A 23,822-nucleotide genomic window follows, 5' to 3' on the forward strand; every position below is an offset into this window, starting at 1 on the left:
ATTTTACGCAAGTCAAAAGAGGAGGTGACAGATTTTTTTTAATACTACGTCGGTGGCAAACAAGCATACGGCCCGCCTGATGGTAAGCAGTCTCCGTAGCCTATGGACGCCTGCAACTCCAGAAGAAATAGTAAAAAGGTCGACCGATGTGTCGCCCGACCGCAGACCAGTATTTGACTCTCTCACTCGAAATTGGAACCAACTGCATATAGCGTTACCGTTCTGCAGTAGGTAGGAGTCAAAATTATAACACAGCGTCATGACGCTGCGACGGTGCAACATCTGCAGTTGTCGTCTGCAAACGGGACACGTCGCCGGGTTCCAAGTTGTACCTTAATGTTGCTAAATAAAGACTACTTTGTTTTAATTTCTTCGAAACTTGAGTCTCCTAAACAACACCAAAAAGAATTTAAAATAGAGGTAGATAGGTACTGTGCGGTTTAAGAGGAACTTCCTCCCGCGCACGCTCCGGTTGTGGAATGAGCTACCTGCCGAGGTTTTCCCGAGGGTCTACAGTATGAGGTTCTTCAAAAAAGGAGTGTACAGATTTTTAAAAGGTCGGCAACGCGCATGTAGCACCTCTGGAGTTGCAGGCGTCCATAGCCTACGGTGACTGCTTACCATCAGGCGGGCCGTATGCTTATTTGCCACCGTCATGGTATAAAAAAATTGTCAAAGAAAATTTTGTAGCCACAGTAAAATTACTGACATCTTTTTACAAATCATTAAAACTTTTAGAACGCCATTTGACTTTGATCCTTATTCTTTGACTTAAGTGATAAATTTGTTAAATATCAAAAAGTGGCGCCATCTTACCGGGCAACGGGTAAAGGTTGTGGCGCCATCGCTCGAAACGATGCCACCATACCTTTGGCTTTCGATCTATTAGATGGCGCCATTTTTTGATTTTTAACACATATCAGTGAAAGAATAAGGATCAAAGTCAAAAAGCGCTCTAAAAGTTTTAATCATGTGTCGAAAGATGGCAGTAAATTTACTGTGGCCACAAAATTTTCTTTGACAATCCACCTCTATTTCAAATTCTCTTTGATAACACTCAACTTTATTGCACGCAACACATTTCAAGGCGCGGTATTGACATTATATAATAAGGTATTTCAATTGAATTTAATCTGTCGTTTGTCATGTTATCATTAAACTCCATGGCATTGTCAATGTCATGTACCATCGCCCACACTGTTAACTGTCCATCGGAGGACCTTATGTAATTAAGAGGGAAGTGTTCTATGAAATACCATTTCGGGAGAAAACGTTTTCCACTAACTAGTAACTAAATATTAACAAATCACTTTGATTTTGATGTCGATAGCTTAAGCATAATATATTTTATTTTAGGTTTACAGGACTCGCTTTTGAGATTTTTTTTTTGTTTTGCAAATTTTGGAAAAAAAAATATCTATAAACCTAGGTTTTTATTATGTCAATAATATACTTAAAAAAACCGGCCTAGTGTGAGTCGGACTCGCACAGGAAGGGTTCCGTACCCGTACCATTATCTATAAAAACGGTCACCCATCCAAGTACTGACCCCGCCCGACGTTGCTTAACTTCGGTGATTGGACAAGTGCCTACGCCAAATCTTGGGATTAGTTGTCAAGCGGACCCCAGGCTCCCATGAGCCGTGGCAAAATGCCGGGACAACGCGAGGAAGAAGAAGAGATTGGATGAGAACCTCGAGATTGGAAAGAAATATTTATTTTATTGTTTTTAGTATTTGTTATAGCGGCAACAGAAATACATCATCTGTGAAAATTTCAACTTTCTAGCTATCACCGTTCATGACATACAGCCTGGTGACAGACAGACGGACGGACAGCGGAGTCTCAGTAATAGGGTCCCGTTTGACCCTTTGGGTACGGAACGCTAAATCATGGAGAATGGAAGATGAAAACGTTTTTTCACTTTTAAATATTTTCAGCGGAATACCGAATATACCTCTATTACATCAATTTATGAAGATAAATTGCATAATTAAAATGTCACGCAAACATTGCATTTAAATAATAGGCTAAGCAATAAGAAGGTATAGAGGGAAATGCTTAGAACACAATTTTTGACTCAGTAACTTTGTTTGAACCAGTTAGGAGGTAAACATATCAAAAGTCCCCGGCCGTACCCCTTGAGCCGGAGGGGAGAGGGGTGTTTAAAGGTCCCATTTTTAGGGTTCCGTAGCCAAATGGCAAAAAACGGAACCCTTATAGATTCGTCATGTCCGTCTGTCTGTCCGATTATGGCCACTTTTTAGTTTTTTCGATTATATAACGGAAACTATACACCTTAGCGACATAACTACTTACAAAGAAAGCTGATTAAATTTGATACAAGATTCATTCAGTCAAGATTTTCGATATCTAGAATAGTTTTCGAGATATCCTGTCTTGAAAGTTTATTTGGGGCTCACAATCTCGATATCTCCATCAGTGAAGCTGCTAGGCCGTGTTTGGTATCGTTTTCGTATAAATGGGGGGGGGGGGGGGGGGGGGGGTTGCTGAATTAATTTATGGCATCACATTTACACGTCTGGAATGGTGTCAAACTATTCAAGATATCGAAAAACTTGACTTAATTAAACTTGTAGCAAATATAATCTGCTTTCTTTTTGGATCTTCAAATCCCCCTCACCCCCGGCTTAAGGGCTAGGGTCGGGGACTTTTGATATGTTCATCTCCTAACTAGTCTAAAGTTACGAAGTCAAAAATTGTGTTCCAAGCATTTCCCTCTATACCCTTTTTTGGACATTCGTTGCCTGACCTATAAATAATAATTAAAATGTATTCTTGGGAAGTAGACACCTAAGTTATGAATTCTCACGGTCGCCGAAAATTCGGCGCGGTATGTTGGCCAAAACCACTATTCATGGAATCTCTAATATTCATGCGGGGAGAAGGGGCAGTTGGCGACTATATACGCGGATGAATTTGCAAGTAAAGGCACTCAAAGATTTCAGTTTTCAACTCCGCTAAAACATCAAACTCAACTCTAGTTGCCATTATACTATTAAAAATACCACAGTAACAGGTTTTTGCCTATTCATGGGCATGATGACATCAGAACGAAAGGTCAAGGGGACTGGTCACACCGGTCAGAAATTGATTGATAATATAATGTATAATTATGTAATCCTATTATTTCTCAAATCAAATCAGAAATCATGTATTTCGAACAAAAGTCTATAATGTGTTAGTGATAAAAGAAAACACCGTGTATAGTTGCGACCAATAGCGCGCGTGATGCGAACTCATCAACCAATTGCGTTGCGGCGTTAGACTGCACGCTTGGCTCGAATTCGTGTGCGTGACACCGCTGTATTGGTCCCATTCTTATTACCCGTAAGGTCTGTCCTTAGATATATGTCAGTGAGTATTGTATAACTTTGTCTACCTGTTACCTCTTCACGCTTAAACCGCTCAAATATGGCTTGAAATATGGTAGGCCCGGGGAAAGAGAACGGATAGATTTTTTATCAATCCACAAGGTGTTATAGACCGCGGGCCAGGAGCATATTTCGTCAGTCATCGCCTCCCGGCTGATACTTTGTCAGATGCTGTTTTAAATTTAAAAAAACCGTCAGCCGGTCGTATCGCGGTGGAAAGACCGTCAGCTGTAAAAAGAACATTATAAAAAATACGCGCCTTACCATTTTATAAATGTGTAAATTGTTACCTCGTTTGCGTTTGTTAATCCGTTTATGGCGTTAAGTTTCATGATTTGTTATTGCTATCATAAAAAAGGTAAAGCGCTTATTTTTTACATGTTCATGCGACCAGTTGACGTTCTTACCACCGCGATGTAACGCTAACGATTTTTTTTAATTATCTGATCTATCATCTGACAAAGTATCAAACGGAAGGCGATATTTTTTTACGCGTGTCGGTGGCTGCCTCAACCCACCAACGGAGCGGCAGCTGACTTCCACGAGGGTTCATCATACATAGCCGTTAACCACTATACGAGTTTTCGCCAGAGAGGCGATTGGTCATTGAAATCAGTTCCTGGCTCGCGGTATTTTAATACGAGTACCGAGTACCTACTATACCTATAGAAGGCAAGGTATCAAACAAAATAAGTGGCAACTTGGTTGTCAAACGTTTGAGGTCAACAACCTACTTTAACCGTATAATGTACCTACAGCTCCATATATATTAGGTAATGGTATTATGCAACAAGTCATTGACTTAAATTAGTGTGACATTAAGAAAAACACTTTCATATTGTGATCCCCTGCTTAATACAGCGGGCCTGCGAATGCAGAAATTTCGTTATCTGCGTCTCTATCACTCGTGCTTATTCGAGTGATGGAGAGGCAGGACCTGAAACTTCGATTATCGATTACGACTTGGGCTTTCACGTCCTACCAAGAAGTGGTATGAAGTATGAAGTTCATTTTTATGGGTTCCGTACAAAACGTTGTTTTTGAAACACTTATAGGATCACTTTCGTTTTCCAAATCAGTTAAATGCGATTTTTTCAAAGCCCGTTTACGTAGATAGCTAAATTTTGGATCAGTTATAACAATTACGGACACTAATATTGTAAATGGAAATATGTCAAAGCCTCTTATTTAACAATGAAATAAAAAGGTTGCGAGTTGATTTTTCCCTACTTCATGGACTAGGTATTCTGGTTAAAGAGAATTTGAAATAGAGGTGGATTGACAAAGAAAACTTTGTAGCCACACTAGATAACGCCACTTTCTGATATTTAACAAGTTTAACATATATCAGTGAAAGAATACGAATCAAAATCAAATGGCGCTAAAAGTTTTAATAATGTGTCGAAAGATTGCAGTAAATTTACTGTGGCTACAAAATTTACTTTGACAGCAATCCACCTCTATTTCAAATTTTCTTTGATTCTAATATAATGTGAATTTCATATTAAAAAATAAAACTGGTTCGGGAAGATAACCCGCCCGCCACGTCTGTCTGTATGTTCGCGATAAACGCAAAAACTACTGAATGGATTCTTGTGCGGTTTTCACCTATCAATAGAGTGATTCTTAAGGAAGGTTAAAGGGTATAATTTGTTAGGATTTTGTGTAACCCGTGCAAAGCCGGGGCGGTACACTAGTAATAGTGGTTAATTATTATTATTATAGCCTATCCTTTGTCCCACTCTGCTGGGCAATGGCCTCCCCTTTCTTCCGAAAGTCATCACGGTTTGGTGCATGCTCGCTTTTTGTGTCTGCCTCTGCCCCGGCTAATTTGCGGTGTCCATTCGGTAACCAATTAGGCCCACCGATCCGGGTGCATACCGGAGACGTGTTTCGTTAATTGCTGAGTTTGGGCACCGTGGGTTAGAATAGGCAAGATACACATGTCGACGTGTTGGTGTCAGTGGAATGGAATGTGAATTAGAAATTTAGGGCCAGCTACTTTGCCGAATTATGAGCCTAATATAAGTATTGTCGATATGCGGAGGTGATCTGATGTAGTGGAACTTGGACGGAACAGGCTTGTTTCGGGGGTAGTGTTTATCAAGAAGGGGCCTATTCGGTTTTCTATAAATTAGATCAATAATTTATAAATGTATCGGTTGCATCGGGACAGGAAAATCATCGCTAGTTGAAGACAGAAGGGTCTGAATAAAACCTTGTACATATATCGGTTGTTTTATCTCAGCTGCTTTATTTTTTCCCATCTTCGTCTCACGAACTCATCACCTATTCTTACTTAGCTCCATGTTTTGCTGCTCTGAGGAAAGTGTGTGTTCTTATTGCTATTTATATTAATTTGGTATTGAAATTCCTTATGGCATGTTTTACTTCTTTATCTAAAATTGAATATTGGTCTCTATTGTGTTTGTTCTGCTCCCTGTGTTCTATTAAATATTGTATGTTATGTTAATTTGTTTGTTATTCACGTCCTTTCATTTTTCTGCTTGCCATTTTAACGCTATTGGTAATATTGTTGAATTGTGTCATTCAGCAAACTAAATTGGTTTCTTAATTCTAAGTTAAATTGGTCCTGGTTTACTATTAGTGTTTCCTATGAATTTTTATGTTGAATCTAAGTTTTGATTTTACTATTAATGGTCGATGGACAGAGTTAAACTTAATTACAGTAGTACAAATAATAAAATTAAAAAGTTGGTCCCATCCATGGTTGCCTAGATTAACCGATTTTTATCTTAAATCTAGGCAACCATGGAGTGGACCAAGTTTTGAATAAGGCAACCTATTAGTTAAATTATAAATAAAATAAGCTTTCATTTCATTCATCATATGATTAAATAACAAACAAAAAAACGTAAAAAAATACTGGTTGTTCCCAATTTTACTGGGCAACTTATTTGCTGTGTCAATGTGAATATTATATATCATTTATTTCTTATCACAAATAAATAACAGATGAGGGTAGATATTCCTTATAATATAACTTAGAGCATTTGTTTGTGTACATGTGGTAATTAAAGATAATTGCTTTCAAAATTTAGTGGCCTTATTTAGTAAATGGATTAACACTGGTCTGAACATGTTAAATAAGTTAAGTATTATTTTTATTTCAACTTGTCATTAAAATAAATTATCAATACTTTTTGACTATTTCGAATTGGATCCATATTTGTAAATTTACTTTTTAAAGCATGACTTTTTGGACAAATACAGCTTCTTACAATTTCTAGTAGGTATGCAGACATTAATGGTTGAAAAAATAAATTGTTATCCACATAAACTGGAATAAAATAATGTAAATAAATAAATATTATAGGACATTATTAAACAAATTGACTAAGCCCTTGTGTTGTAGGTACTCAAACAACAATATATATAATTACTTAAATACATAGAAAACACCGAAGAGTCATGAACAAAATATCCATGCTCATTACACAAATAAATGCCTTCACTGGGATTTAAACCCAAAATCATCGGCTAGGCAGAGGCTTCTTCATAGGCAGAGTCACGACCCAGTAGGTCAGAATGGTCATTCTCTTCATTCATTCATTCACTAACTGACTAACCCCCTTATTCATAAAAGTGTACTAAAGTTACGATGCCGCTAATAATCATATGTCCCTTTCCGACATTGGTATGATGGAAAGGGACAAACAATTATTAGAGGCTTCATAACTTTAGTAGACGTTTATGAATAAGGGGGTAAATATTTATTGTTTAACCTCTTGTCTATGTATGATAAGGATACTGAACAAAGTTTTAGTAATTTTTTTACATTGTTTTCAAGAACAATTTTTTGTGCTCTATGAACCAGGCACCCATCCACCCCTTCCCAGAAAAGTCTTTAAATGGCTTTAGTCATTTATCAAATAGTCCCAATTAGTTTTCCCTTTGAATTGATTACCTGTTTATTTTACTTAGCTCTAGGAAGGGGTTTCCTCTTCCTAATTCAAAACTTTATGATACCTGTGCGGTCAACGCATGCACTAGACACCCAGTCCTTCACTTTAAACATAAATAAGTCTGATGTCCTCTTAGCCTAGAGGTTCACCCTGCCTATAAAGTAGGAGGTCCCGAGTTCGCATCCTGGTAAGGGCATTTATTTGTGTTTATCACAAATATTTGTTCGCAAGTTATGGATATTTTTTATGTATAAGTATTTATATATAGCTATAAAATTTACAATGAGATGATTGTATTTTCAGTGTATGCTACTAACATGGATCCAACTATGTATGTTATAATAATATAACAGAATTGGTCTGATAAAGAATTTTATTTTATCTAAAGATCTGTACCAAAGCTCAATTGTGAAAATAACATTTTTTTAAGCTGTCTATTCCATTGTCTTTTATGAGAGATTATCATGGTAACAATAATGGATGAAAAGGTGGATATACCTTATTTTATAGTTATGGTTAGTTATTGTTCTCTAGAAACAATAGTATATTCAAGATACTAAATCATTTATCTTCGTAAGACTATATTTAGCGTTCTGAATCAGAACAAAAACAAATATGTAACTTGTGTACGGACATGGCATAGTATTTATTTTTCGCTTAGAAATGTTACTCAGAAGCATGTAAACTTTTTTTATATTATTTAACTAAAGATAAAATTAGCATGGCTTTGTTTTCGTTAACTTACTGTCGTTAGTTGAATGTATACACATTAAAAATATTTAGAACAAACACGATTACCAAAATAGTACTTACCCAAAACTTGGAGCCGCAGAATCTGTCAAGCGGAGACTCGAGAGACATTGTCACTTATTACGTGAGCGTGGAACCAGTTATCTCCCATAGATTTGCAACGACAAATCTAACGGCCGTTCATATAAAACTTATCAGAAAATTACTCTCGCACTGGATGTTTAACTTTTTTTACACTCAACACATGTGATAACTGCCAAAACGGCGACCGTTATTTATCAGCTATGAGCTGCACAACACGTTGGCGGGTGATGTATGTATTTCAGTTCTAAAATTTAAAGAATGTTGAAGGTGTTGTATGGTCGATTACAACATTGTATAGCGCCCACGATAATCGCACAGCGCGACGGCGACGAGACAACACGACTCACGCAGCGTGACAGAAGGAAGTCAAGGAAGAGCAAGCAAGAGGAAAAAAAATAGAAATAGTGTTTGAAAATGTTGCAATACTCATATGGATTCAGTTTTTTTGTATCGATAGAATAAACAATTAACCACATCATTTGAATTATTTATTTTTAATGCGATGCATTTTAATATTAATAAAAATTTATATTAATTTATTATTTTAAATTTTTGTAACCCCATCGACATCGAATGCGATTATTGATCGATTTCTTTCGTTCAAACTGAGTAGTCGGCAACGTATCGATAATCGCATTGTAATTATTGGTGAAGTCTGTAGAGCCCATTAGGGTAGCGATGTTGGCAATTTTGAGATTTTATGCAAATTTCTATGAAATCTATTTTCCATCAGGCAGACCTACACAGCTTTCCAAAGAGCATATAATCACTACGTTCCAGCTTTCTATTTCTTATCTGTGTAATGCCACAATGGCGGATAGCGGCGCGATTGCCGCTAATGTTCTTTTTTGTTGAGTGAAACATAATTAGTTTTGTCTTTCCAACACGATAAGATACAGCGTTTTGTCCAGCAGGTTACTATAAGTAAAGTTTTATAATAAGAACTATAACCATTTTATCGTTTCATGGTAATTTTGTTGTGCATCGTTCTTGACACAAGCTAAGCAGTCATCATTGTCATCCACGGCGTTTTACCATGGCCGAGTATCTAGCTGCTATCTTTGGTACAGAAAAAGACAAGTAAGTGCAATAATTTGTAACCTAAATACCTTGCCTATACCTAGTGCCTCTGATTAATTTTTATTATACGATGCGTAGAGGTTATAATCAAACTTATGAACACCAGAAAGCCTACGTTGACTCTTTAATTATCGTCAAACAGGATCTTTTGTAACAGTATAGTCTGTGTTTGTAACAGTATAGTAGAGTAAAATCTGTGTAATACTATCATTCACTGTAGTTTGGTTTTTCATAGAAAATAACCTATTGCCTGCAGCATTCTTCATTTTATAATATATACTCGCTTGATTATTGGTGTGCAGTTAATTTGCTCAGAATTTGCCTTGGGTAAAAAAATAACCACAAATCCGAATGTTACAGGGTCAACTGCTCCTTTTATTTCAAAATTGGAGCTTGCCGTCATGGAGACAGGTGCTCTCGGATTCATAACAAGCCAACTTTCTCGCAAACAGTGTTGCTGCAAAACCTTTATGTGAATCCTCAAAACTCTGCAAAGTCTGCCGATGGCAGCCATTGTAAGTAACATAGTTTTTCAGTTAGTTGTAAGTAACATAGTTCAGTTAGTCATAGGCGACGACCGGTTTGGCCTAGTGGGGTAGTGACCCTGCCTACGAAGCTGATGGTCCCGGGTTCAAATCCTGGTAAGGGCATTTATTTGTGTGACGAGCATGGATATTTGTTCCTGAGTCATGGGTGTTTTCTATGTATTTAAGTACTTATAAATATTATATATATCGTTGTCTAAGTACCCTCAACACAAGCCTTGTTGAGCTTACTGTGGGACTTAGTCAATTTGTGTAATAATGTCCTATAATATTTATTTATTTATTTATTATTATAGTTTTGTTGTAACTCTTTATAGGGCAGTGGTCTCAAAAAAAGACCAGCCTGTAACATCATTGCTTTGTACTGTGATTGATGAAATGAGGCTTGATTTGAGGATTTTTTCAGTCTTGCCCGTTAAATGTTCATTTAACAAAAATTAATAATGAAAATATTCCTCAGTATAAAGCCTCAGTGATGAATATAATAATGAATGACCAGCGGAATGTCTGACAGGGCTTGCAGCACATCATTGATAAAGATAGTTTATTATTCAAGTAGGCATATTACAATGCGCTTATGAATGTCAAATAAAGCTATACCGGCTCTACCAATACACCTCTGACCCGAGTAGATTTAAATCCCCCCTCAATTGGAGGAGGGTATCCCAATATGGACCGGCAAGAAATTCGGCCTGACACATCTTTTCAAAACATTCTTCTTCTTCTTTCCATCCTGTTACCCCCTGCTGGGATGGATGGATGGATGGAAAGAAGCCATTATTGAACCATTTTCTTTTCAAAACATTACATCTTATAATTAACATGCATTAAATAAGAAAAAGTACAATTTAGATTACTATAGAAATCATGCAATTACATGCAGTAGCTATCCACTTCATTATAGAATTTGATAAAAAAAAATGTCATATCAAATCATACAAATATATAGCTCTTTCAGAAAACATATCGAATTCTTATAAAGGGAAAAGAAAAATAAAATTAATTAAGAAATGAGAATATACATTATATAAATCTGACAGATTGCTAAACCTAAAAAAAAAACTTGAACTTCCAAGGCAATGAGCAGATGCACTAAGTATGCTCATGTTTGACTTAGCATTTGTTTATCATTGGCGCCACATCACACTCCATGCTGGTCGGCCTACTCAGGCATCCACTCACTTTGCAAACTTGAGCCTCTCATCTATGCTATGCCACTTTTCACTAACAGAGGGGTTTAGCCAAGCAACTTTCATACAAGAGATTGGGGTTCTGGCCCTTGCTTGTGGCAATAAGTTTCTTAGAACTAGTAAAAAGAAAGAGTACTATTTGACTTTTTCTGCTAAATTGTCGTTCTAAAAGAAACACATAAAAACTGCTTAGTTTTAGTTTGATACTAATTCAAATCATAATTCTATTTATTTTTCTTGTTCTGTTACAGTGGTCGTAGCAAATGTGTCCGATGAGGAGATGCAGGAACACTACGACAATTTCTTTGAAGACGTTTTTGTAGAATGTGAAGACAAATATGGAGAGATTGAGGAAATGAATGTTTGTGACAATTTGGGGGATCACTTAGTCGGGAATGTTTATATTAAAGTGAGTATTAAATACATTGCTTTCCTATTATAGTAACAAAATTATTGTGAGACACAGACATTAAATATATTAAATTGGTCACTCCCATATTTCTATCTTTCTATCATATATTTTGATGACCGGTTTGGCCTAGTGGGTAGTGACCCTGCCTATGAAGCTGATGGTCCCGGGTTCAAATCCTGGGAAGGGCATTTGTTCTTGTGATGAGCATGGATATTTGTTCCTGAGTCATGGGTGTTTTCTATGTAATTAAGTATTTATAAATATTTATATATTATATATATATTGTTGTCTAAGTACCCTCAACACAAGCCTTATTGAGCTTACTGTGGGACTTAGTCAATTTGTGTAATAATGTCCTATAATATTTATTTAAAAAAAATATATATATCTCATAGTTGCTCAAAATGTTTAGTTCCATAATGAGGAGCTTCAATGGAAGCATGCATTGGCAGACCAATGCAGACACACACTCATTGCTTACCATTTTGCAGTGCACTTTTCTTTTTACAACATTTGAATGTATGATTGACATTTGGCATTGAGTTTACCATTTGTAGATTGCAGTATATGTTTTACCTGTCTCTAGTTTTGTTGTATGAGATTTGGCATAATTTATATGATTGTTCAAGTTTCGTCGCGAAGAAGACGCAGAGAAAGCTGTGAATGACCTCAACAATCGCTGGTTTGGCGGCCGCCCCGTGTACGCGGAGCTGTCCCCCGTCACGGACTTCCGCGAGGCTTGCTGTCGCCAGTACGAGATGGGCGAGTGCACCCGCTCCGGCTTCTGCAACTTTATGCACCTCAAGCCTATCTCTAGGGAACTCAGGAGGTAAGTTGAGGAGACTCTAGTTAATATATCATACTTCCGCGAGGCTTGCTTGCATTTTTTAGAGTTTTGGTAACAATTCATACAAAAAATTATATAGTAAAAGCATTTAGTTCTTAAAAATCCTTTTGTTTTCTTGCATTGTATTTAATAGATAAAAAATATAAACGTTTCTTATAATGGCCTTCTAGCCTTGTTGGTAGTGACCATGCTTACAAAGCAGCAGGTCCCGGGTTCAAATCCTGGTTAGGGCATTTATTTCTGTGTTTATTATTGATATTTGTTATGGATATTTTCTATGTATTTAAATAATAATAATAAAGACGTTTATTCAATAAGTTTAAACAAAGGTACATAATAAACGTACACAATAATGCTTTCAAACGAATTTAAAGGGAAAGTGGCTCAGCTAATGTCTGCGCCGTATTTGTACATCTAGCTAAGGATTGCAGAAACATTAACACTATTACATTTAGGACAAGATAGCAAAACCGAACAATATGCAGTGGATTAAAAAAAATGCTAACTTACCTAAAGTTAAATATCTATAGAGCAGGTCATTCAACCAAGTGTACATAAGCCATATGTGTGTAAATATGCCTTGAAACATAGTTTGAAAACCGCCAGGGACTTACTGTTAATAACTGGTGGCGGAAAATTGTTCCAGCATTTAGACGCAGCATAGGCAAATAGTTATCTGTATATATCTATTATATATAGTCGTGTAGTATAGTTCGTCCGGCGGCGTAAGAGCCAAAAGCCATAAAGATAAGCTAATTAGTCATCTATTGTTAAAAGAGCATAAGTGGTTTCTTATATATATGAAAGGCTAACGTAAACGTTTGCATTAGGGTTCAATATCAAATGGCATGACTAAAATTGCAAATGCTATAACAAACATCTGGAGGGTAGGGCTGCAACAAACGGGAAAAGTCCATCTAGTATTCCGTTGGAACTGATTTAGTGATAACGTGTTTATACTATTTAAGTTGTTTTGGTAAAAATGTTTCGTCCGTGGGTAGATAAAAAGAAAACCAGTACAAGTGCTCGAACTCATTTAAACAGTCAAAGTAAGCAAATAATCAAAAATGTGTACAATGGACTTTTTAGAGAAATTGGACCTACAGCATTAAAAAAAACTGCTGAACTTACTCAGGTGCCATATGCAACAGTGAAAAAAATTATGTGTCTCGGTACAAGTGAAAGAGCCACCAATACCAACGTAGAAGCAAAAAAGTTTCCGAAAATTGACAACTTCACAGAAGATCTTGTAGTGTACACATGAAGTGAGGTGCAGTCAGTATTGCCTTGCCCGCACTGAGCGATGTACGTCTGTACTAAACAATAAATCTGTGTTCATATTTACAGTGTATTTATTGACATTCAAGATCCTATTGCAAGTTTACCACATTGGTGACCCCGCAATAAGAACAGATGATTTTGCAATTTTAAAAGTGTTTTGGTGAACTTTAAATTGAGACTGTGGATTCTTGGAAGTGTAGAGCGAGCAAGGTATACTCATAGCGCGGATCTAGCGCGGGACGTTTTTAATAAAAAAAATTTGTTGTTGTTTGTTCATCCACGTTAAACAACAATGTATGGTCAACAAGGAGGATCATTGCCGCTTGCCCAGCAACCACCTGTCGGACCTGGTCAACCCGGGCCGTCGGCAGACAAGTCAGAGCCCGCGGGCACAGCACAGCGGCCTTTAGGAGGTGTAACGAACGAGTTGGCGTCAGTTTCGCTCACCACCAGGATCCCGGAGTTCTGGACCGATCAGCCGCGGTTATGGTACGCGCAGCTGGATGCGATCCTCGAGCCGCAACGGTTAGGGGATTTGCAAAAATATAATATAGTAGTGACAAAACTAGGGAAGTCTACTATCCAATCAGCAAGTGATATATTGCTGGCACCTCCGGAAACGGGGAAATATGAAGCACTCAGGGCGCGTTTACTCTCGGTCTTCGAGGAAAGCGAGGAGGTGCGCCAACGCAGACTACTCCAAGAGCTGGAATTAGGCGAGCAAAAGCCCTCCCAGCTTATGTGGCACATGCTGGATTTAGCGGGTGGCAAGTTTCCAGAGGATACCTTAAGAATGTTGTGGGTAGGACTCATGCCCCAGGCGGTTAAGGCGGTGCTGGCAGGCAGCGAACTCACCGACCTTAAGAAATTGGCCGCGCTTGCCGATAAGGTTATCGAAGTTACTCGTGCCGGCACCGGAGTAGCGGTAGTATCGAGCCCCCAGGTAAACACGGAGGACAAGCTGCTTACAGAAATCGCCAAGATAGGCACTAGACTGGAGAAGCTTGAGAAGGGTTCTTCGTCAGGCAGATCAGCGACGCAATCTACATCAAGGTCAGGTGCCGGAATCCGTGGAGCGACCCAACGGCCGAGGAGTCGTCAGAACCCGGACTGGCTCTGTTTTTACCATTTTCGATATGGAGACAGAGCTAGTAAATGCGTGAAACCCTGCGGCTGGAAGGCGGGAAACTAAATGCGGTACAGTCAGTGGCGGATTTCTGTGCCAGCGTAACCAACCACCGCCTGTGTGTGACCGAGGTAGAGACTGGGTTAAAATTTTTAGTCGATACTGGTGCTAATATATCGGTGATTCCGAGAATGAAGAATAATGTAAGTACTAACAATAATGTTGACCTAGGGTATACCTTATTCGCGGCGAACAATACGCCAATTAAAACATACGGACTTAAATCTCTTGTGCTAAATTTTAGGTTAAGGCGGACCTTTCGATGGACATTTGTGATCGCCGCGGTTAGCCAGCCAATACTAGGCGCAGACTTTTTGAGTTTTTATGGATTGAACGTCAATCTTAAATCTAAAAAACTCACAGATTCCATAACCAATGAAAGGGTTAGTGGGGCGATAGTTGACAGTGAGATTGGTTCGATAAATGCGGTAATTAGCGAGAATCAGCCCTTTAACGATATTTTAAATCGATACCCTGATATAACCCGGCCCGTTAATTTTGAGGGCACCCCCAAGCATCCTATTGTGCATCACATCGAGACATCAGGCTCGCCGGTATATGCACGAGCCAGGCCCCTGCCTCCCGACAGGTACAAGAAGGTAAAGGCAGAATTTGAGCTCATGCTCAAACTAGGGATTTGTAGACCTTCAAAAAGCGCTTGGGCCAGCCCGCTCCACGTCGTCCCAAAAAAAGATGGTAGTCTACGACCTTGTGGGGATTACAGGCAATTAAATGCGCGAACTAAGCCAGATCGTTACCCCATTCCACGGCTGCAGGATTTTACATATATTCTGGCGGGTAAGAAAATTTTCAGTAGGATAGATGTAAATAGGGCATATCATTTCATTCCAATTGCAAAAGAGGACATAGAGAAGACAGCGATAATTACCCCTTTCGGGTTATTTGAATTTCCCAGAATGACCTTCGGACTTCGAAATGCTGCCCAAACGTTTCAAAGATTTATGAATCACACGGTTTTAGAACAATTGGATTTTGTGTTCGGTTATTTGGATGATGTAATAATAGCCAGTGACAACATCGATCAACACCGCGAGCATCTGGGTAAATTATTCGCAAGGCTGAACGAGTATGGGTTGACTATAAACTTAGCCAAATGCTGCTTTGGGCAGTCAAAAATAGAGTTTTTAGGGTATCAGGTAACAACTGAAGGCATTAGACCCGCGCCCGAGAAGGTAAAAGCTATATTACAATTTCCTAAACCGCAAACCGTAGAACAATTAAGACGATTTTTAGGCATGGTAAATTTTTACAGATCCCATTTAGCCTCGGCGCTTACTTATCAAGGTGTTTTGAACAGTTATTTAACTAAATCTACAAAGAAAGATAAAACTGTTATTCAATGGTCGAAAGAGGCTAATCAAGCATTCGAGGAATGCAAGTCTAAGTTGAGTAATGCAGCGTTGCTGTCATACCCAATCGAAGGCGCGAAAATGGCCCTTATGGTTGACGCGTCAGATTCGTTTGCGGGTGGAGTTTTACAGCAATGCGTTAAAGGGAATTGGAAACCGTTAGGCTATTTTTCGGAGCGTTTCACTGACGCCCAACGGAAATACAGTGCTTATGACCGGGAATTAACCGCAATATTTCTAGCTGTCGTTCATTTCCGCAACATGTTCGAAGGTCGCGAATTAACAATATATACAGACCATAAACCACTAACTTTCGCATTCAGCAAATTAAGTAGCGATAAAGAGACGCCAAGACGTACCCGACAGTTATTATTCATTAGTGAATTCACCACCGATATACAACATGTGTCAGGTAGCGATAACGTGGTCGCTGACGCGTTGTCCCGCGTGGAAACGATATCAGGGGCCACCTGCATAAACTATGACGACGTCGCTCGGGAACAAGCTGTAGATAACGATTTAATGCATGCATTGCGAGATACATTGGTAGCTGCCCGTCTTAAGAGTGTCAGGTTACCAAATACGAATAGTGAGATTTATTGCGATATATCTACAGGCAATTTAAGGCCATATTTGCCGTTACGTTTTCGTAGGCAGGTTTTTAATGCATTGCATGGGCTGAGTCATCCAGGCATTCGGGCATCGCGTTTATTAGTTAAAAAAAGGTTTTATTGGCCTAGCATGAATCGCGACGTTGGGGACTGGGCAAAATCATGTTTGCAATGTCAACGTGCGAAGACTTATCGTCACACACATTCCCAATTGGAGAATTTCCCAAATGTAGGCAGGTTTAAGCATCTACATGTCGATATTGTAGGACCACTGCCCACTACATCAGACGGTTACAAATATCTGGTTACGATGATAGATAGGGTGACGGGGTGGCCCGAAGCATTTCCGGTGTGCGATATATCTGCAGATACGGTAGCAAGGGTCGTCTACGAGGGATGGGTAGCACGGTTTGGGTGTCCTTGGAAAATTACCAGCGACCAAGGTCGACAATTCGAAAGCGGTGTTTTTGCAAATTTAATGAAGTACTTAGGGGTAACCAAGTTAAGAACCACCCCTTACCACGCGCAGAGCAATGGGAAGCTCGAACGTTGGCACCGTAATTTGAAAGCGGCCCTTAAAGCCAAGCTAGCTACATCCTCTTGGCTTCGGGAGCTCCCATCAATCATGTTAGGTTTACGCGCCGTACCCCGAAGCGACACCGGCGTGAGTGCAGCGGAGATAACTCTGGGACACGTGTTGCGTCTCCCCGGTGAATTTTATGAGGTCTCCCCGACAAAAAGTTTTGAGCCAGCAGCATTGGTTAGAGAGTTAAGGGACGCTATTCATAACGTAAAACCAGTGCCAAAGGAACACCGGGGTCCACGAACGGTATTCGTTCATCCTGATCTTAGAACGTGTGAAAATGTTTTCGTACGGGTGGATGCCGTAAAGAAACCACTACAGCCTCCCTACGACGGCCCCTTCAAGGTTATAAAAAGAGGTATCAAAGTTTTCACGCTACAGTTGCCGGAGAGGCAAACACAAATTTCCATCGATAGGCTAAAGCCGGCATATATTCTAAACGATGATTTAGTCAGCGATCACATGTCTGGTGATACTGCTTGCAACAGGAATAGGGCCAGTGTCGATATCGAGCGGAATGTGCTGACAACGGATAGCGTACACCCGGCGGCGGCGCAGGCGACCGCCACGCGGGTATCGCGCAGTGGTCGTGTAATACGATGTCCCGCTCGATATTGATGCTCATTATCAAAATGTCGTATTTATTAACTTGTCTTCTATGTAATTAAGTCTAATGATTTTTAAAGCCTTGTTAAAGTAAAAACGTATCGGACAAAATGTTGTATTGATATTGATTGCGAAATTAGGTCATGTTTTTTTGCTTATTATATCTTAAAGTATTATTTAAAGGAGGAAGTTCGTCATTCGATTCATTTTATTTAAAACAAACATGGGCTACTCACAGAGTAAGGAAACAGCGAAGGAAGACGAAATTGCTGCAGGTTTCATCACGAAACATGCGGAAGTGGAAAATCGAGTGACGACCTATAGTTTGTTGGTCATTACCTTGGTGATTTTGGCAGTACTGATATTGGGATATATCATGCTAAAGTCTTGCAACAAAAGGATCAAGACTTGGATTATAAAGCAAGCAGGCGGACTCCAGGGTCCTGGTTTTCGCGGCCTCCCTAGCCAGCAAGGTCACATGCAGGCGGCGGCAGGTTGCGTGTAACCTACAAGTCGATCGGGTTTGTCAGTGCAGTGAGTGTGTGACGCGTTCGATTTAGTGCGTAGAATAGAGTCGCGAGTGCTGTTTTTGGAAATGTTCTTGCGTTTTTGATTTACTGTGTTCGGATTTTGTTTTATAGTACCTTTAGTTCTTTATTTCTTTCTTTTTTGTAAGGGGAGGGAATACTGTAGTGTACACATGAAGTGAGGTGCAGTCAGTATTGCCTTGCCCGCACTGAGCGATGTACGTCTGTACTAAACAATAAATCTGTGTTCATATTTACAGTGTATTTATTGACATTCAAGATCCTATTGCAAGTTTACCACAATCTCATAAGTCGAATAATTTATGACAGCTATAGACAAAATATTGTTGTGACTATTGATAGCCTTCTGAAAAAAATCCAAGAGTGTGATGAAAATTTTCCTTATGGCAGAACGACACTTTGTGAGTACCTAAAGCATACTGGATTTTCCTATAAAACCCTTGACAAACGTCAGAAAATCATGGAATCACCTCGACTTGTAGATCTCAGAAAAGAATATTTAAAAAAAATACGAGAATTTCGGTCCGAAGGTCGAAATATAGTTGTGACAGATGAAACGTGGTATGACACTCACGACATTGTGAAGAAAGGTTGGGTTGATACGTCCGGTAAATGCTGCCTTAATGCTCCTTGTTCCAGGGGACAACGCGTTATAATACTTCTTGCTGGATCTAAACACGGAAGTGTACCAGGATCCCTTCTTTTATCTGCTAAGAATATTAAAACCTGTTCAGCAGACTACCATGAAGATATGACTGCTAATCTTTACGAAAAGTGGTTTCAAGAGCAATTACTACCGAACTTGCCACCAAATAGTGTTATTGTGCTAGACAACGCCTCCTATCATTCCAGGCAAGCTGAAAAGATTCCGAATACTTCTTCAAGAAAGGCTGATATAATAACATATTTACAAGAACGAAATCAAATAATACCTCCGAAGATAAATAAAAAGGCACTGTTAGATCGCGTCCAAAGCTTGAAGCCTGAGAAAAAAATGGTTATCGATGAATTGGCAAAGGAGAGTGGTCACACGGTTTTAAGATTACCGCCTTATTATTGTCAGTTTAACCCAATTGAGTTGGTTTGGAGTGAACTCAAACAAAGAATACGACGTAATAATACGCAACCACAGCTAAACTCTAACGTGGTCGAATTAGTTCGCGAGGAGACGATGAAAATTGCTAATAATGTATGGACCGCATGTTTTAGTCATGTTGAGGGTATCGAGAACACATTTATTATTCAAGATCAGCAACGCTTCGTTATTAACGTGACTGAGAGCTCAGATAGTGAATAATTACATTATTTTTAATAAAGTAATATATGAGTAAATAATTTATGTTGTATTATTTTTACTCTATTCCAATGTTAGGTACATTTTTGACAACCCTATGCAAAAGTGATGATGCCCTTTGTTAAAGAAACTTAAAATGCATTATAAGCTGTAACAGAAGTGGTTTGGGTCGAATCTCACTATGTCGTATTACGACTTCAGACCTTTTGAAATAAGAATGCCATTGTAACAAGTTTTATGGCTTTTAGCTCTTAAACCGTCGGACAGACTATACCCACAACACAAGCCTAATTGCGTTAACTGTGGGATTAGGTCGATTTGTGTAAGAGGGTCTCATGATATTTTTTTGTTTAATTTCTAGTAAAAAAATAGTATTTTGGTACTCATATGGTAGTTTCTTGTAACAGAAAATTATACTATTATTGAAATCAATGTATTTCTCTTATTAATTATTTTTAGACATATATTATATCCAGTTAATTATTTTTAGACATTATATAGACGCTATTTAGAGTCCCTTCGGTATGTATTTTGGAATAATGTATTCAGTAGTTTTCAATCGAGAATTGTTCAAAGTCACCTCTGAATTTTGAAGTTTTTAGGTGTTCTTTAATAGTAGACTAAGACGGGAAAATGTTATAGTATTTTATACATTTGTAATCTAATCACAAAGCTCTTTCATTCGATACCGTACATGGTATGTTTAAAAGAAAAAAATAAAATCTTTGTACCGCCGAGCGCCGAGTTTATGATGTCGCAGTCACTACTCCTACTATTTTCGCGCTCGGCATCTCATATATTTGTATTCGGGACATAACACTGAATGCATATATACATATTCGAGATGATTCTAACGGAAAGTCACCTCAAATCTTATTTGCCGTCCGATCGTTTCATTTTGCCCCATAAATGAGTTTCATACACTGAAAAAAATAGACAGCCGAACTGGTTTTGTAACTTTACTAAATAACTAAACTACGGTTATAAGAAAATAAACTTTGCATAAATTTACAAACTTATTTTGTAGTGTATACCCAGTACCTGAACACTGATAGCCAAACACGGTTTTGTAACATATTATAACACATAGTTCGCAAGTCCCAATTTTTGTGTAAACAGTAACCAAAATTTTGTTACAGTTATGCAAACACTTCTTTCAGTGTAAGTTAGTCAGATTATCAAAAGTAACTCGTCCTCGGTTTCCAGATACCTGTACTCGCGGCGCAAGGGCGGACGGCGGTCGCGCAGCCGCTCGCGCGAGCGCCGGCCGCGCCGCTCGCGCAGCCGCGAGCGCGGCGCCGGCGGCAGGAGGGAGCCCCCGCGCAACTCGCGCTCCGGCCGCTACTGACCCGCCGCCGCCGCCCGAGATACGCACGGCCCTCGCACTGAGCCGCAGCTGGCCGGCGGGCCACTCCCGCGTAGATCTCGATCGACGTGTGGCCGGCCGTGACACGTCGCCCGCCGCCCGCTGCGACTCCCGACGTCGCCCGAAGATCGACTGACAGTGTTTGTGACCGTTTGGTGTGTGTGAAAAACATCTTTCATCGGATATTTTAAGTTTTTTACGTGTAACGTTTAAACGTGTCACAGTCATGAAGTACAGTCGCCATCAGATATATAGGAGCGGCCGAGGTGCTCACAAATATCTGAACACGCCTCTATTGGAAGGCGTTAGAGTATGTGTTCAGATATTTTTGAGCACCTCGGGCAGTCGATATATCTGATGGTGACCTAAGTCTAAACAGAACGACCACCAAAATTTAATATTGACACTTCTCATCATGCCAATAATCTGTTTAGGGTTAGCCTCAAATAAAAAAAATAATGTGTTTAATTTTTTTTTTACATTATTTGGTGATGCGTGTCGGGGGTAGTGCGAAAAAATATTGTCAATAGCTTAATTGTTTGCTTGATGTTGACATAATTACATCCTACTTGTAGTTCTACTAGAAAAAATTCCCCAAACTATTTCAAAAATGCATCGCGACAAAATAATGCCGGGATAATGCTAAGAATACAATTTTCTTCTTCTCCTGAGCCTATTTCCCATGTCTCTTGGGATCCGTAAACGCCACTCTGGGCGTTTCTGTGTCGTTCCGGATTTTAAATCCGTCATCTTACGAAATGATCCCCATCCAAATTATCCAAATTAATGGTCGGTCAGCATTGCCTGGGCCATTCTTAACCTTTTGAACTTCTCTCTCGCATCAAAATATGGCATACACCTTATCTGTCAACAGTAAAATTGCTTTGACAGCGTCTGCCATAACCACTTGGTCCTTGGCGTGGTAAGCATGACAACACACGACCACTTTAGTGGCTCTTGGCGTTAAGAAGACATTACAAAAAAGACATACAAATACCTAAAAGTTACATTACTTTGTGTAAAACATCAAACAAAACAACTAAGCTACTGATGTTCAAAAGAGTCTTCAAAGCAGTGGTTACTGATGTGCACACTGCAATATCGCACTAAGATAAATAATCTTATCTTATTTTGCCTTGTCTTTTATTAAGAACCTGTCTGTCAAAGTGTGGTATTGCAGTACAGTCAGCATCAATAGTAGCGGATAAAACAACGCGCCAAAAGTATCTGATATCCCGAATAATTTTTCAGAATAATAGATAAGTCTTTAAAATTCACATTCAAAAGTATATTTTTTATAGTCTTAATTAGTCTACATATAACCATCACTTTTTGTTCGGAAATCAGAAATCATTTATGGCGAGCCATGGTACATAGTTATTACATTTAAATTATAGAAACACATGGCACCCTGAAAAGGGTATTGCAAGTATTCTTATAGCGAGCTAGGACTAAAGTTATTAAATATAGTAGTACCCATTTATGATTTGTTAAGCTGTTACAGAATGGTAAACTTTGGTTTTTTATTGCGTGGAATTCTGACGTTTCCAGGTGATACCAGGCATAAAAATACTCCTTAAATTTGTGGTGAGAATTACAAGCCAGCCAGAATTAATTATACTTTATTCGTGAAAACAAAGATAGTGTTATTTTAAAGTGCATTATTTGGATATGAGAAAATACTAGGTATTTTTCTGGGGTGAAAAATAATTGTTACTGGTATCATTCTAATGACTTTCATATATCACAAACCTTTGGTCTAAAATTATGTTTTTAACTTTTTATACTTTGTACTATCTCGTCTTGTTTTAAAAAAAAGGCACGTTAGGTCGGGTCGCTGTGTTCCACTTCATCTATGGCCGCCGTTCACCGCTGCAGCCGCCGCAAGATGTCTTGGTCGAGCCGTGAGAGTGTTCTCCTTAGACCTACCCTCCATTTCAAAGAAATTACAAAATTGTTTATGTCACGACCCGTGTCATTCGTCTTTCAACAGTTTGAACGTGCAAATATGTTTGCTCTCCTTTGTCCATGTTTTTTAATATAACTCATGCAAGAAATAACTAAATATAATAATAATTGACTATAATATGTACAATAAAAAAAGGTTTACTATCCCTGAAACGTCAAATTATGACAGCTGTCAGAATTCCACGCAATAAAAGATGAGAGATTAGATTTTTTTTTCTTAGATATTTTTGAAGCGTTGTTTGATCCGCTACTTTTGATGCTGACTGTACCTATCTAAGATAGTTTATACTTGTGTAAGAGATTGTCACATTAAATAATAACGATAAGTATTCATTCCGTAATATTTATTTTTTGATTTCCTATTCCTAGTAAATCAGAGTTAGACCAAGCTAACTCTGCAGCGGTTTTTATAGCACATACTGTGCAAATGTGTTATTTTAAACGTCATAATCTCAAGAAGTTTGACGTTTAAAATAACTTGAACAAGCTGTTCTTTTAAAATCGCTGCAGAGTTAGCTTGGCCTGACTGTACGGTCCTTTGCAGTTATGTACCACGAGTTGCAGTTCAACTTTTCGGAACACTGATATAGAAGTACAACCAAGGCTCGGAAACCAAACCGGTTTTATGAGAACAGTTCGCGTCAAATTAACCGGTTTAGAACAATAATAAAAACCGGTTTTTTTCTATGTCGGTGTCTATGTTTACGTGGCATACCACCAGGCCGACCGGCCGTTGCATCGTATAAACCGGTTTTTTTAGGTTACAATAATGTTCTTCAAA

At 38.7% G+C, this 23,822-nt stretch overlaps 2 protein-coding genes across 2 annotated transcripts in view; one reads left to right on the forward strand and one right to left on the reverse strand.

Moving 5' to 3' along the window:
- The window catches only part of LOC133515534 (ATP-binding cassette sub-family C member 3), a 92,138-nt gene extending 83,534 nt beyond the window's left edge, over positions 1-8,604 (reverse strand). The window contains exon 1 of the mRNA XM_061848082.1: positions 8,134-8,604. Within this exon, the coding sequence (XP_061704066.1) occupies positions 8,134-8,181 (48 nt within the window). The 5' untranslated portion in view covers positions 8,182-8,604. The remainder of the gene's footprint in view (positions 1-8,133) is intronic.
- A 329-nt stretch (positions 8,605-8,933) lies between these two features.
- LOC133515580 (splicing factor U2af 38 kDa subunit) lies at positions 8,934-23,374 on the forward strand. The gene is made up of 5 exons (XM_061848157.1): positions 8,934-9,234; positions 9,595-9,749; positions 11,221-11,378; positions 12,011-12,210; positions 20,914-23,374. The coding sequence occupies exons 1-5, from the start codon at positions 9,191-9,193 to the stop codon at positions 21,053-21,055; spliced, it is 699 nt and encodes a 232-aa protein (XP_061704141.1). The 5' UTR covers positions 8,934-9,190; the 3' UTR covers positions 21,056-23,374.
- The last annotated feature ends 448 nt before the right edge of the window (positions 23,375-23,822 follow it).

The sequence above is a fragment of the Cydia pomonella genome, chromosome 2, assembly GCF_033807575.1.
Source record: "Cydia pomonella isolate Wapato2018A chromosome 2, ilCydPomo1, whole genome shotgun sequence".
Taxonomy (NCBI): Eukaryota; Metazoa; Arthropoda; class Insecta; order Lepidoptera; family Tortricidae; genus Cydia; species Cydia pomonella.